Below are 13,033 nucleotides of genomic sequence, written 5' to 3'. Positions count from 1 at the left end.
GGGTAATTACTTTTTGTTGTCTCTTCTCACTCTGTGTGGGGGTAATGACTAAGTTTTATGCAGTCTTGGGGACTTGCATAACACTCCCGTGGACCAGATTCACATGTCACTTTTTTATACTTGGAAACTAACCTCTACTCCAAAAAGAATGCTATTCACTTATAATTTCTACTACCCCTCCTTACATGTGACCTTCATCATCTATGAATCCACTTCAGGATACAGACCCCAAGGACAGCAGCACTGGTTACTGTTGACAAAAAATATTGAATATGTCTCAGAAGCAGGAGACAATAGGTATTTTGCGTACATAGTTGGGCGCAAAAAAATAATGCACACTCATACATACATATACCAAGGCTTTTTCCCCCTTTCAAGGGAGGTAGCCAAAAAGGGAAAGGCATAAAAACACTCCCACCCATTTCATCCCTAAATACACTCCACACCCCTCCCACCCTCCCTCTCATCTGAGCACCTCCTGGATGACGGGTCATCCCTGCACCTTGCCCACCGCCCTGGGTCAGAAGCAGTGTCGCAAGACACAGCACATCCACAGCAAGGCCGCTTCATTTAATCAGCGACCCCCCCTCTCCGTCCCCCCTTGCATATAAGGCGAGGACGGGGAGAAATCCCTTCGGGCTGCGTCAAAATTTACTCACACACACTACCCCACCCCCCCGCCCATTCCACCTCATGCAATCACAACAACATCCACATACAACCATTCTCCATTCACCCCTGTCTTCCGTCCTCTCCCTTCCTTCCTCAACAGACATTCCCCTCTTCCCCAAAGCCCCCTTCACCCCATCCATCCACCTCATCCTAGGACGTCCCCTCATGTTCACTCCCTCCACATCTGCCTTCCATACCTCTTTTACTAGTCTTTCTTCACTCATTCTTTCCATGTGTCCAAACCATCCTAATATTCTTTCATCAACCCTATCTCCCAGCTCCTTTTTCACCCCTGTTCTCCTCCTCACCTCCTCATTTCTCACTCTATCCAGCCTAGTAACCCCCACCATACTTCTCAGACACCTCATCTCAAACACATTCAAACTCCTTCTCTCTTCTTCTCTTATGTTCCACGTTTCTGCCCCATACAGTGCTGTTGGCACAATCACTCCTTCATACAGTCTCCTCTTCGCATCCATTCGTAAATGTCTATTCCTCATGAAAAAATAAATGAATTAGATGAAAATAGTAACACAATATCCTCATGATCACATGATGAACTGGAAGTTGCAACTCACTGACACTGTCCAACATCACAAGATACCAATACTGTAACCCAGAACTGTTCAATAAATTTGCTGTCCCAGGCCTCTCTTGCAGGAGACCCACAGCTCCCAGGTACCAATGGCTACCAGATTGGTTAAAAGTCAATCATGTTAGAAAAATTGTATTGTTGTCTGGGCATGGCTAGGGTGGGACAGTGTAATATGAAGTGTGTTTTATGCATGATGGTTCCATCTGGAGCAGTTTGTTTCTGCAGCTTAGACTAATCTGTTTGTATTGTCTTAGGGCTGGATAGTGACCTGAACACATTCATACAAGTGTGATTCTTGCTTCTCCTGAGAGGAATTTTTCTGAGGCAAATGTCTTTGTTACTCAAGTGCGAATGTGTTTTGCAGTGTTGGAGGAAGATTGTTGATGTTTGAGTAGTGTTACTGGTGTGGTTTTATGTTTCATTCAGTTGGTTGTGTATGTGTGATGTAATGAGTATAACAAAGCCCTGGATCAGTCAATCAATTCATCACCCTAGGTCTCTCTTGATAGTGACAGATATAGCCCTACTCTTACACAAGCAAGTCATGCTTCTTCATGGAAACACGTGTGAGAGGTCTGGAAAAAAGCTGCTGGCCGCTGTTGGGTTGCAGGTTTCCGGTCAGAAAAAATCAAGCGAACGTGAGATTGAAAGTTTGTGCCAAGTTTCCTATGGTTGTGGGGTGTTCCCTATCTACCTACATACCAAGAGGTTTTCCCCCCCCTTATTTATAGGGGAGGTAACCAAGTCAAAGGCACATACCTACTCCCACCCATTCCATTCCTGTCCATTACCCTTCCCCCCTCCCTCTCATCTTAGCTCCTCCTGGATGACAGGTATGTATCCCACCCACTGCCCTGGGTCAGAAGCAATATAGCAAGACACAGTACATCCACAGCGAGGCTGGTTCACTTCATCAGCAACCCCACACCTCCCTGTCCCCTCATGCTGAAAAAAACAACATTCCCAACATCCGTTTAAAAAAGGATGTTCCCAACATTGGTTAAAAAAGGGGTGACGGTAGAAATAATACAATTGTTATATAACATAAAAAAGATTTATACTTCAATAACATTAATGTATCACATGACACTAAAATTTACAAGACTATTCCTCTGTCAAAGGGCTCATGAAATGATAATAATATTAATGATAATGATAATAATACATTACATCTGCCTACACCAAAAAAAGGTGTATGGCTCTTACAATGGGCCAAGAGCAGGGAGGGGGGAGGGAGGGATTGAATGAGATGAAAGTAGAGGCATGTTAGAAATCAAGCAGAACCTGCTCGAAAGACGGGGCAGTAGGGATCAACAGTATGAATTAATCAATTATTAATTTGAAAAAAAAAAAAAAGGGGGATGGGGGTTTGTGACGCTTCGAGTCAAAATAATAAATAATAAAATTAATATTTTCATTGCCAACATAAATTACATGAAAAAATTAGATGTACCTATACAAAAGTAATAAAAAAATCAAAAGCAAATACAAGAATTTGTACATTGCTTCATATTTACAATACAAAAAATATCAAAATATTCTGAAGAACACAGGGCCTGTCATACCTATGATGGACTACCTAACCTAACCAAATACACGGATTATAAAACAAGAGGTTTCAGGCATGTTGGCCTTGATTACCAACCAGGGCACTGAAAAAGGGAAAGGGGGAGGGAGATGAACATTGAATTGGTAAAGACCTGGGATGGCAGATAAGACAGACGCAAACATGGGGCACCAAATTGAGAATAATGTATTTGTCTGGCCTATCCAAATATTTTCTATATCTTAGCTAAAACCTATACAAAAATGTTTTTTGGCAATGCTTAATACAAATAAATAAATCATAATTTATATATGATACATTTTACATAAACTGAAAAATTAGATGGCTTTTGTGATGCCATAAGTTAAAAATCTCTTTCGTCACTTCTTGTTCATGACAATGGTATTAACCGAATCACAGGTATAGAAACACCAATTTACATGAAAGGAAATTAACACAATTTAAAATATAAACATTTTAGTTTTGTGTCCTTCAGAGTATGAAACTTCTGGTCTTCTATATAAAATCCTGAAACACTAAACCGCTTCAGTATGGTCCTTTATTTTCTGACTGCATAAATTACCTATGGTAGGCCCTTGTTCCAAACGATATCATAGTGTATAAAGCAGTAAACATTAGACAGGGGACAAGGAGAAACGAGTATTTTCCCCACATAGTATAGAAAGAAAAATATATATATGTATTAAAAAAAATAATAAATAAATAAATGACAACAGGATGAAACCATGACCAAATAGATTGGGAAACACAATGGCAGCAGTGTCGGACGAAGGAGGCGGCAAACACTGGCCTTCGTGTGGCTTCCAGTAGGTGAAGAAAAGAAGGCTTGCGGTCCAGGTGGCTGAGGGGAGGGTCAGGTAGACACTGGAGTGGTGGGGTCCACACCTCCCAGACACAAACAGTGGAGTGCTCACAGCCTAAATTGCGACTCCTTCCAGCCACAAATAGGTGTGACACCGAGATGTCCCATTTGCCAGAGATGAGATGGGGGAGATGGTGGCAGACACGATATATTAAGAGGACACGAACGTGCTGCCTGCCAACCTGACACTCACCTTGCCGAGGGCCGCCTCCCCGCCAGGCCATCTGCCTTGTGCCACTCCTTGCGCTGTAACGCCGTGCATCCAGTGAGCAACACCAACACTATTTACATTTGTACATTTGGTAGCTTGGTAAGTTATTATTACGGTAGTTATTTAATCTTTATTACTACAACGCTAAAGAGAAAAAGTAACTATCATCTGCAGTCCGATCCTTCTTCATATGGTCTGAGCGTGGGGTGGAGGGTGGAGGAGGCACCAAACATGGTGCTGGGCATGGCAGGGGCCAGGCTGGTCACTGGGCCAGCACCCAGTTGTGACGGGTCCCCAAGGCCTCCTTGACCCTCAAGACGCTTGTACGCCTCATGGTCAACCTGAGGGCCAAAAGGATGATAGCTAAGGGGTGGGGGTCCATAACCTGATGGACCATGAGGAAGCAGTCCGGGGCCAAAGCCCGAAGGTGCAAGTCCCCCTCCGGCCACGTCACACGTGAGGGACGGTAACTGGCTAGAAACACCTCCACTCACTTGGTATGGTGGTTGAAGCAGATCTCCCAAAGTATGGGTGGAGGGTTGTGGGGCAGCCGCCTGTTGTGCTGACGTGTGCGAGAGAGATGGGGGAGGTGCAGATGACGACTGAGTGCTACTACAAGTAAATTGTGAGCCGACCGGAGACAGTAGAGGGACAGACTCATGCAACGATGGGTGCTGGTTGTACGAGTTATAAGACTGGTGTGAAGGAGGGGGAGCTGGAGGTGGCTGAACTGACATAGATGAGTCTTCAGGACTGGTATTAAGTGGCAACTTGGGAGACTCTGTATGCTGCAGCAACTTTTGAGAAGGTTGAAACGATGGATGATGTTGAGTCTGCTGTGAGTCATGTGACTGTCCTATTGGTCCAGCATGAGGGAGCCCTGCTGATGGCTGATTGGTGACTGATGGTCTAAAGGTTGGTTGCACCGTGTGTTGCTGTGCCAATGGCCCTAGTTCTCCCATTGATTGGCCTAATAAGGACTGTCCAGTATGGGAATGTGGTGTGTGTTCTGGGGTTTGTTCGGATTCTGGGTGGTCTTCATCTAAGTCATCTAATTCTGGGTGTCCTACTGAAAGAGAATCTGGCTCCGATACCTGCCCCTGCCCCGGCGTGGTGGGCCGAGACAATGGCTGCGGTAGCTCCTCTGCTGCTGCTGTTGTAATTGTTGGTGGCGGTGGTAGCATTGACTGTTGTGGTGGTACCGATTGTGTAGGTGGTGATGCTGATACTGTTGATGGCGAATGATCTATATGCGGATCTGCAGGAGGAGGCTGCCCATGAGGAGGACCAGGACCATGATCCAAAGGTGTTGGGGGAGCCTCAGGAGTATTCGATGAAGTCACATAGCCATCCTGTCTACGGGACAGTTTAATTTTGAGAGGAACCTTGGAACTGCTACATGAAGACTCCACCTTTGGCTTCTCGTCTGCAGCCTCGCTCTTCTTGTCCATGCTTTCACTCTTAGGAATGCCCGTCAGAGACAGCTTGATTTTAAGAGAATGTGGCGGCGTGGCATTGTTGTCTAGCTTATCTTCTAGCATGCTTTCAGAGTCATTTTTGATATTACCACTTGCATTGGGTCCTTTGCTCTTGCTGCCACCTAATCTGATGACGAGTTTTGGCGCATTGGAATTATCACCTTTAATTATTTTTATGTCATGCTTGTCCTCTGCAGATACGAAACCATCCTTGTTTTCTGGACCACTCACACTGGCACTGTCTTCCAATCTTAACTTTCTCTTTTTAACTCTCTTCTCTGTATCGTTCCCCTTTCTACTCCCTTTGTCAAAGTTAGCCATAATCATTTCTCTATACTTGAGGCTGTCATTCATGATTTTGATCATGGGATCTTCTTCAGCTAACCGTTTTTTAGGCGGCCGGTGCCCTTTGTTGATGTCTTTTGTGTCTACAGGTGCAGTGGTTACCGTGGTCACTTCACTACCCTTTTTACCCACACTGATTCGAAGTTTTGGATGAGGCTTGGCATTAGTAACTTCTTTACTGTCTTGTCCCTTCCCATCTTTGCTCGTCCTTTGTCTCTTCCTTGAGGCAGCATCACTAACCACTTCCTCTGGATGCTTCCCCACACCCACCTCTTCCGTCATAGTCCAGTCGAGATTTCGCAATTCACGCGGCTGTCTCTTTCTTCTTCCCCCACTGGCTCCACTCGATCCAGTATCATCTTGTGTGTACATTTTGTAGTCTTCACGAGTGGGTATAGAGGTCATGGATGCCACTGCCTTGGGAATGGTAATAACGGTACGAGGCTGCTGTTGGGGAGGTGGCTTTGGAGTGTTGGCCACTGCACTCACTTCAGTCGGTTCTGTATTCATGTCCTGGTTCCAGTACTGCCGAATGAGTTCCTTCTTTCTCATTCTTCTTAATGTGGAGGTGGTGGTGGGCGTGATGGAAACACTCATCCTGTCAACAGGTGGAACAGTGTTGTTGGTACTGGAATAGGACTTTGCATATGGGCCCTTGATCTTCAGGCGCAACTGGTTGGTCTTGTCATCCAGTCCTGTTTGTGAGGTATTGCTTTGAGATGCATTTGCAAGTTCAGCAGCTGAGGCTGTGAAAGAAAGGCTTCCCTCAGCTGCCGGCAAATTATCCGCATCTGCCCCACCAGAATGAGACAACTGGGATTCGGGACAGGTGGCCACATCCTCCACAGGAGTGAAGGTCTCACTTTTGCTATCTGGCACTTTGTTGTCGACATCTTTGGATTCAACACTATTAGAGGGCGGGGGACTAGGGTCATGCACACTACTACGTAACTTGGAATTTTGCATATCCAAATAATTTTTTATAATTTCAGACACTGCGTTATTATCTTCGGATACTTTTTCAATTTTCTCCTTCTCTTTGTCCTTATCCCTAACTTTAGTTTTCTTATCCTTGCTAGCTTTTCTTGGTGCCTCACGAGACTCAGGTACATATGTGGGAGTGACAGACTGCTGCGGAGTCTGTTGAGAATCCACAGACTGTCGTTTCTCACGAAGCATCCGAAGATCAACCAGAGTATTATTGGCAGGACCTTCATCTCCAAATTCATCAGGATCAAGGTCATAAACAGTGCCAACAAGCCCTTTCGGTACAGTGATGGATTTTGATGCATTGAACCTACTTTTTCCTCTTCCTACCCCTCGCCATCTCCCTGCTTTGCCCACAAGAGCCCGACTCACCTTCGGCAATCTCTTTTTGTCTTTAGTCTTGCCACTATCTTTGCAAGTCCATCTTGGGGATGAGGCTTGGGATCTTGGCGACTTTTTCTCCTGTGTCCGTTGTGCTTTTGCCTCCGGCATGTATATAGGAACTCTTTTGGGTGTGGTTTCTGTGTCCTTTGGTGGGATGGGCTCTGAACCCTCATCTGGCTTTGTATCTGGAGGACCTTCAGTGCCAGAATTAAAGGGTGACTCCTTGTGACAGTGTATACTACTAAAGGAGGCTGGGGTGGCAGGACTTGTTATGGATGAGTGTGGAGACTTGCTGGATATAGTATGGCTAGAGGTGGTCTTGCTAGTGGCCATACTAGACGCCGTCACCGTCACTGACCCACTCGGAGTACTTCGACTAGGACTAGAAACTTGTGGTCCTTGTGAAGGTGTTGAACTTGCATGAGAAACTGTACTTGGGGGAGCAGCACTGTCGGGCAAGCTTATAGGTGGCTGACTTAACCTTGATAAAACAGTTGCAGGAGTAGGTACTGGAGTAGATTGTGTAGTCTTGGCTGTAGTATCTGAATGAGAAGATGCTATGGTTGACACAGCCGGCAAAGACAAAGCAGGGCTAACAACGGGTTGGGATACTTTGCTTACCACTGTGGTGGGGGAAGTTTGGGCTTGACTAACTCTTACTGAGGTGGTCGGGGGCAATGGTGCTGGGCTCACCTTGCTGACAGCCGTGGTAGGTGAAGACTGACACAAGGCAACTTTGCTGAGCACTGTACTGGGAGAGCTAAGGGGCTGAGATGATTTATTTGTGACTGAAGTTGGGGAAGGAGTTGGTACCGATACTCTCCCCAGAGGTGTGGGGGGAGACGGAGTGGGCTGAGTAACTCTGCTCACACTTGAAAAACCACTTGGAGAAGAAAGGGGCTGGGTGACCTTGCCATGACCTTGCCGAGGCTGTGACTTGTTTCCAGGAATATCTGGAGTAGGTGGTCTGTCATTCTGAGACACAGGTATTCTTGGTAGATCCTGTGAGGGTATGGATTTGGAGCAAGTTTGTTCTTCATGGGATTTTGGCTGCAAAGGAAACTGCAGGTTAGGCACATCAGAAGCATTTGCCTGCTGCTGCATTAATTGAGCCAAGGGACCAGAGTAGATACCAGCTTCTATGTACTGACGCAGCTGTATCTGCTGCGTAATGGGGTCTGGGGGAGGATACATAGCATGAGGACTGAGCATGTTGAACTGGCTGAAGGATAAAGAGCGCTGAGGATCAGGAAACAGACTTCTTGGTGGGTCCAGGAGGGACATACTTGGCAGACTCAAGCCTGGCCCTCTGAGGAGCGGAATGTGGGAGGGTTGGGACACAGAAGGATTTGAGTCAAGTTTATGTTCATTGTGTGCTGCGGGCGGTGGGGGGCTCTTCACCCACTGCCCGCGCCACTCTTCTTTGAAGCTGATGGTTGAGGCTGTGGTGCTAGAGGAGGATGTGGTAATACAGATGGGTTGTGAAGAGACAATGGTTGGTGTGGAGGTGGTTGGAGCTGTGATTGTGGAGGGAGCTGTAGAAGTACTGGGAGTTGTATTTGTGGTGGGGGCTGTAGTGGAGGGAGCAGTGGTTGTGGTCGGAGGTGTGAGGGCTCTGGACACCTCCGACCACACGGTCTCCTCTCCAAAACGAGAAGTCTTGCCTGGGGACGCAGCTGCAGCAGAAGACACAACAGGTGCAGTAGCTGCTATCAACTCAGGCCGCAACTCTGCTTGTCGCTTCACCACATCAATAACATCCTCGAGGTTTTTCCGTCGGTTGGGAGACACCAGTTTGTGTACACTTGGTTTGTTGTCCACTGGGCTTACCTGGGGCACTGGGGTGGTGGCTTTACTTTGGTCTGAGTCCAAATAGGGCTCGTCCAAAACACTGCAGTTCACTGTACTATTCACACTAAGCATATCATTACCAATGTTTTGTGATCTATCTACAGTTGTAGGAGTAGTTATTGCACTCTTATAACCACTATCTCTCGGTTGTTCGACCCGAGTCTCTTTGGAGCAACACTCCTCATCACTATCACCTATTTTCACCTTTTTGGGTTCAGGTTCAGTATCTGATGTCTCAATGATATCGTCTAATCTCTCCACTCTTAGTTCCTCATCAACACTAGTAATGAGACCTGTTTTCTTTGGACTCTCCTTTTTGTCACTGGTTTCACTTATCTCACTCACTGCCTCCTTCTTTTCTGGGGAGGCGGGGAGCTGCTCGCGGATGGGGCTGGATCTCTCTTGCTGGCTGCTGTCCTCTGGGGGCGCTCTGGGGGACTTGAGTGAGTCCTCAAGCTGTACCCCTCCTCCAGGACTGGGGGGCTCAACTCCAGCCGAGGTTTCTTCGAGGGTGACTGGAGACTGTTCTCTCTCTCCTCTTCGTCCTCCAGGTGATGCATTAGAGTCACCTGGAGTGTCTTTCGAGGAGATGTGACCAGATAAAGTTCTCTGTCTGCACTCAGTCCCACTTTGACGTAATCTCGACTCCAGTTGAGCCTCTGGTGCTGCGGCGGTGGGGCTGGCACTCGCCTCCTCGGACATTCTGGATTCACTTCTCTCAGTAACCGGCGGCTGAAACCCATGTTCAGGCCGCCCTTCGGAAGTTTTAAGCTTCTTATCTGGGGCCTTCCTATAGGTTTCAGCGGCTGGTTCCTGATTTTCGTGCTCACTCTCTTTGTCACTCTCGGCTAACGGGAGGTCCTTGACACTGTCCACTTTTTCACCCGATTCCTTTTCTGCGGCATTATCAGTTGTTGCATCTTCTCTACCAGAGTCCTCCTCCTTAGTGAATGTGTCATCTCCTCCTGGGGTTGGTGGTCTATCGTAATCGTCCTCATTTTCTGAGGAGCTCTGATAGGGTCTGACGAACATTTCACCACGAAGAGGCGATTTACCTTCTTCATCCAAAGGAACCTCTTCCTTGGCTGGAGGTTCTTTTGGTTTCTTTGGAATAACAGGAGCTTCATCTTCACTCTCAGAAAATATGGATCTTAATAGTTTCTCTTTCTGGTTTTGAGTGCTAGTTGTTTCAGACTCACTATTTGACTCGGAATCGCTGATGGTAGGCTGAGAGGGTTGCCTAGTTCCACGTGGCGATCTGGGTTTAGCTTTTGTCCCAGTTTTTGCATCTGTTCTTGAGATTCTTTTGGATTTGTTGGACACCGTCACAGGCGTCTCTGCTTCCTCTGTAGGACCTGTTGTCGCTGTGGTACCCTTAGAATTGCCGCCCTTGAGGTTTTCAGCAGCCTTCTTGGCTGCTTGCCTCATGGGAACATACGGAAGTATCTCTGGTGGCTCAAACATGTTCTTCTTCGGTAGTTCTGGAGTCTCAGATCTTGAATCTTCCGCAACTTTCTCTTTTCCTTTGCTCCTGCGACCTCTAGCTGTCGGAGTCTTCTTCTCCTCAGGTGCTTCAGGGGGTTCTTCTTCCTTTGACTCTTTAATATCCTTTGCAGGCTTTTTGCTTTCAGGTGAAGTTTCTGTGGTGGAAGGTGGTGGCGCTCCTGCTGGGACAGCAGAGCCAGTGTTCTGACTAGTGATGCGCTCAGATGCTTTCTTGGCAGCCTTCCTTTGCGGCACAAAGAGACTGAGGTCAGCAGACGATTCCCCATCATCTCTGGTCTTGGCTACATTTGTGCTTTTATTGGGATCCTTTTCCGTGTCGCTTTCTTCCACTTTGACGGGCTCACTTTTCTTGTTCTTGTCCGTTACTGCCACTTTCTTGGTTACTTTGGCATTCTTTGTGATCTTCTTTTTGCTCATTCTTTCTGCCTTTGCTGCGATCTTGGGAGCAAATTCTTTCATAGCTGCCTTGGTCTTGACCACAGCATGGTTCTGTGAATCAACACTGTTGTCTTGGTTATCATCACTGCCAGAGGCTTCACTTTCGGTGAAAATACCATCCCCTTTCTTTTCCTGTTTCTTTGAGCCTTGCTTAGACCCCTTGTCTTCGTTTTCAGAACTGGAGTCTGTCCTATAATTAACATCATATATATCCACCTTTTGACTACTTGGATCATCACTTTTCTCACTTTCTTCACTCGTAAGTTTGTAAGTTGGCGTGGGGAGGTCGTCATCATCACTGACTTCCACTTTTGGCAAAACAGGAGGGGTGGACGATGGCACAGTTGCTGTCACTACAGCTTGAGGTCTCCCTACAGAGTTCCTTGCACCTCTTCCTCTGCCTCTTGCCCTCCCTCCTTTCACAGTGGGGGCAGGTTTTGTTACCACTTCATCGTCACTGCTAACACTAGTGTCCAACTTTGATGGTGTAATCTTTCTTTTCCCTCTCCCCTTCCCAGCACGATGAGATCTAGCTTTGTTAACTGGCTCCGCTTCTTCGTCAGTACTGTCATGGGCAGGTTTGGTGGGCTTCACTTCCACTGACGTAGTTTCAGGAACTTCTGGCTCCTTCTTGGGGGTTTCGCCCTTGAACAGGGCATCAAACTCTTTGGTGCCCTTTTCGTCTTCACTACTAGGAGGTTCAACCTTGTCACGGACTGCAGGACCTCCTCTCCCTCTGACACCCCGTCCTCTCCCAGTACCACGTTTCACTCTCCCAACCCTTCCTCTTGATGGCTTTGGAGGAGTCACTTCCACTTTTGGTTTGTCCTCGTCACTCGTGTCAACCACAGGTAATTTACTCTCCATGCTGACTGTTTCTGGAACTGTTTTTCCTTTATGATTTTCTTTGTTCATAGCCTCATCCTCACTACTCGTAAACACTGATTCGATTTTTGGGTTCCTCCATCTTGTCGAACCTATGGAGGACTCTGTGTCACTTGCACTCGTACTGCCATACCTAGAACTAGATCGTGACCGTCTCTGTTCAGCACCATTAAGATAATTCTTTTTGTATGGATTGGGCGGTTTAATAAGCCCATTGATGTCCTTCTTCTTTTCTTCCTTCTTTTCTTTCTCCTTCAAGGTCCCCGCGATCCTTGCTCGTATCTTTTCAAACTGCTTGATGCTATGCTTGGGAGCATCGGCATGCGAGAAGAGTCGGTCATACACCGAGGGACCATGGTTAGCCTGCTTTACTGCATCTAATTCCAGCGGCGACAAGGTCAAGTTCTCTGCTGTTAAGAGAGCTACCTGCTTGGAGAATGTCTGTTCTCTCGTCTTCAAGAAAGACCGAGAAATCTTTTCTCTGCGACTCACCATGTAACACAAGTTTCGGACCTGCAATGTAAGAGAAAACCATTAGCTTTGAATGGACATAACATTTATCTTAATATACACACATCTCTATCTATTTATATGTCAAGGGCTTCCCCCTTATATGTCATATCTGTCTCCTGCCCAATGCCCTAATGCCTGGGTCAAAAGCAATGGAGCAAGACACAACACATCCACAGCAAGGCCACTTCATTTAATCAGTAACCCCCCACCCCCTGTCTCTTCATGCAGAGACACTGAAGACAGGGAGAGATCCCTTCGGGCTGCATCAAAATATCATTCACACAGAACCACTCCCTAACTACCCCCATCCCCCAACAACTCCCTTCCATGCATCACAACCTCATCCATACACAACCATTCTCCATTCACCCCTATCTTCTGTCCTCTCCCTTCCTTCCTCAACAAACATCCCCCTTTCTTAATGCCCCTTTTACCCAATCCATCTTATCCTTGGTTACTCCTACACAACTAAAACCCATTTCACCACACCTTCCCTCTTAACATCTATTATTTGAAATGAGAAAATCTTTAAATTACATGTCTGTATAATTAACAAAATCCCTCATGTAAAATAAGAGCCTACTGTACATAGAAGTACATACATACACCAAAGACTTTTCCCCCCCTTACAAAATCAGAAGGCATAATAGAAAACAAAATATGAAAACATACCTCTATAATTTGTTGTTATGAATTCTACAAGTATGGGCAAAACATTTCAAAATGGCCTGTAACCACC

General features: G+C 46.5%; 1 protein-coding gene across 4 annotated transcripts in view; it reads right to left on the bottom strand.

The window, feature by feature from the left end:
* Positions 1-2,332: 2,332 nt before the first annotated feature.
* The window catches only part of LOC143034484 (uncharacterized), a 41,362-nt gene continuing 30,661 nt past the window's right edge, over positions 2,333-13,033 (bottom strand). For all 4 annotated transcript variants that reach the window (XM_076200596.1, XM_076200595.1, XM_076200598.1 and 1 more), the window contains exon 11: positions 2,333-12,294. In XM_076200596.1, coding sequence (XP_076056711.1) covers positions 4,072-12,294 — 8,223 coding nt within the window. In that variant the 3' untranslated portion in view covers positions 2,333-4,071. The remainder of the gene's footprint in view (positions 12,295-13,033) is intronic.

The sequence above is a fragment of the Oratosquilla oratoria genome, chromosome 17 (genome assembly GCF_046742065.1).
Source record: "Oratosquilla oratoria isolate Oo_2021 chromosome 17, ASM4674206v1, whole genome shotgun sequence".
In the NCBI taxonomy this organism is placed as follows: Eukaryota; Metazoa; Arthropoda; class Malacostraca; order Stomatopoda; family Squillidae; genus Oratosquilla; species Oratosquilla oratoria.
The sequence above is the reverse complement of the archived record's forward strand: the minus strand, read 5'-3'. Positions and strand labels throughout refer to the sequence as shown.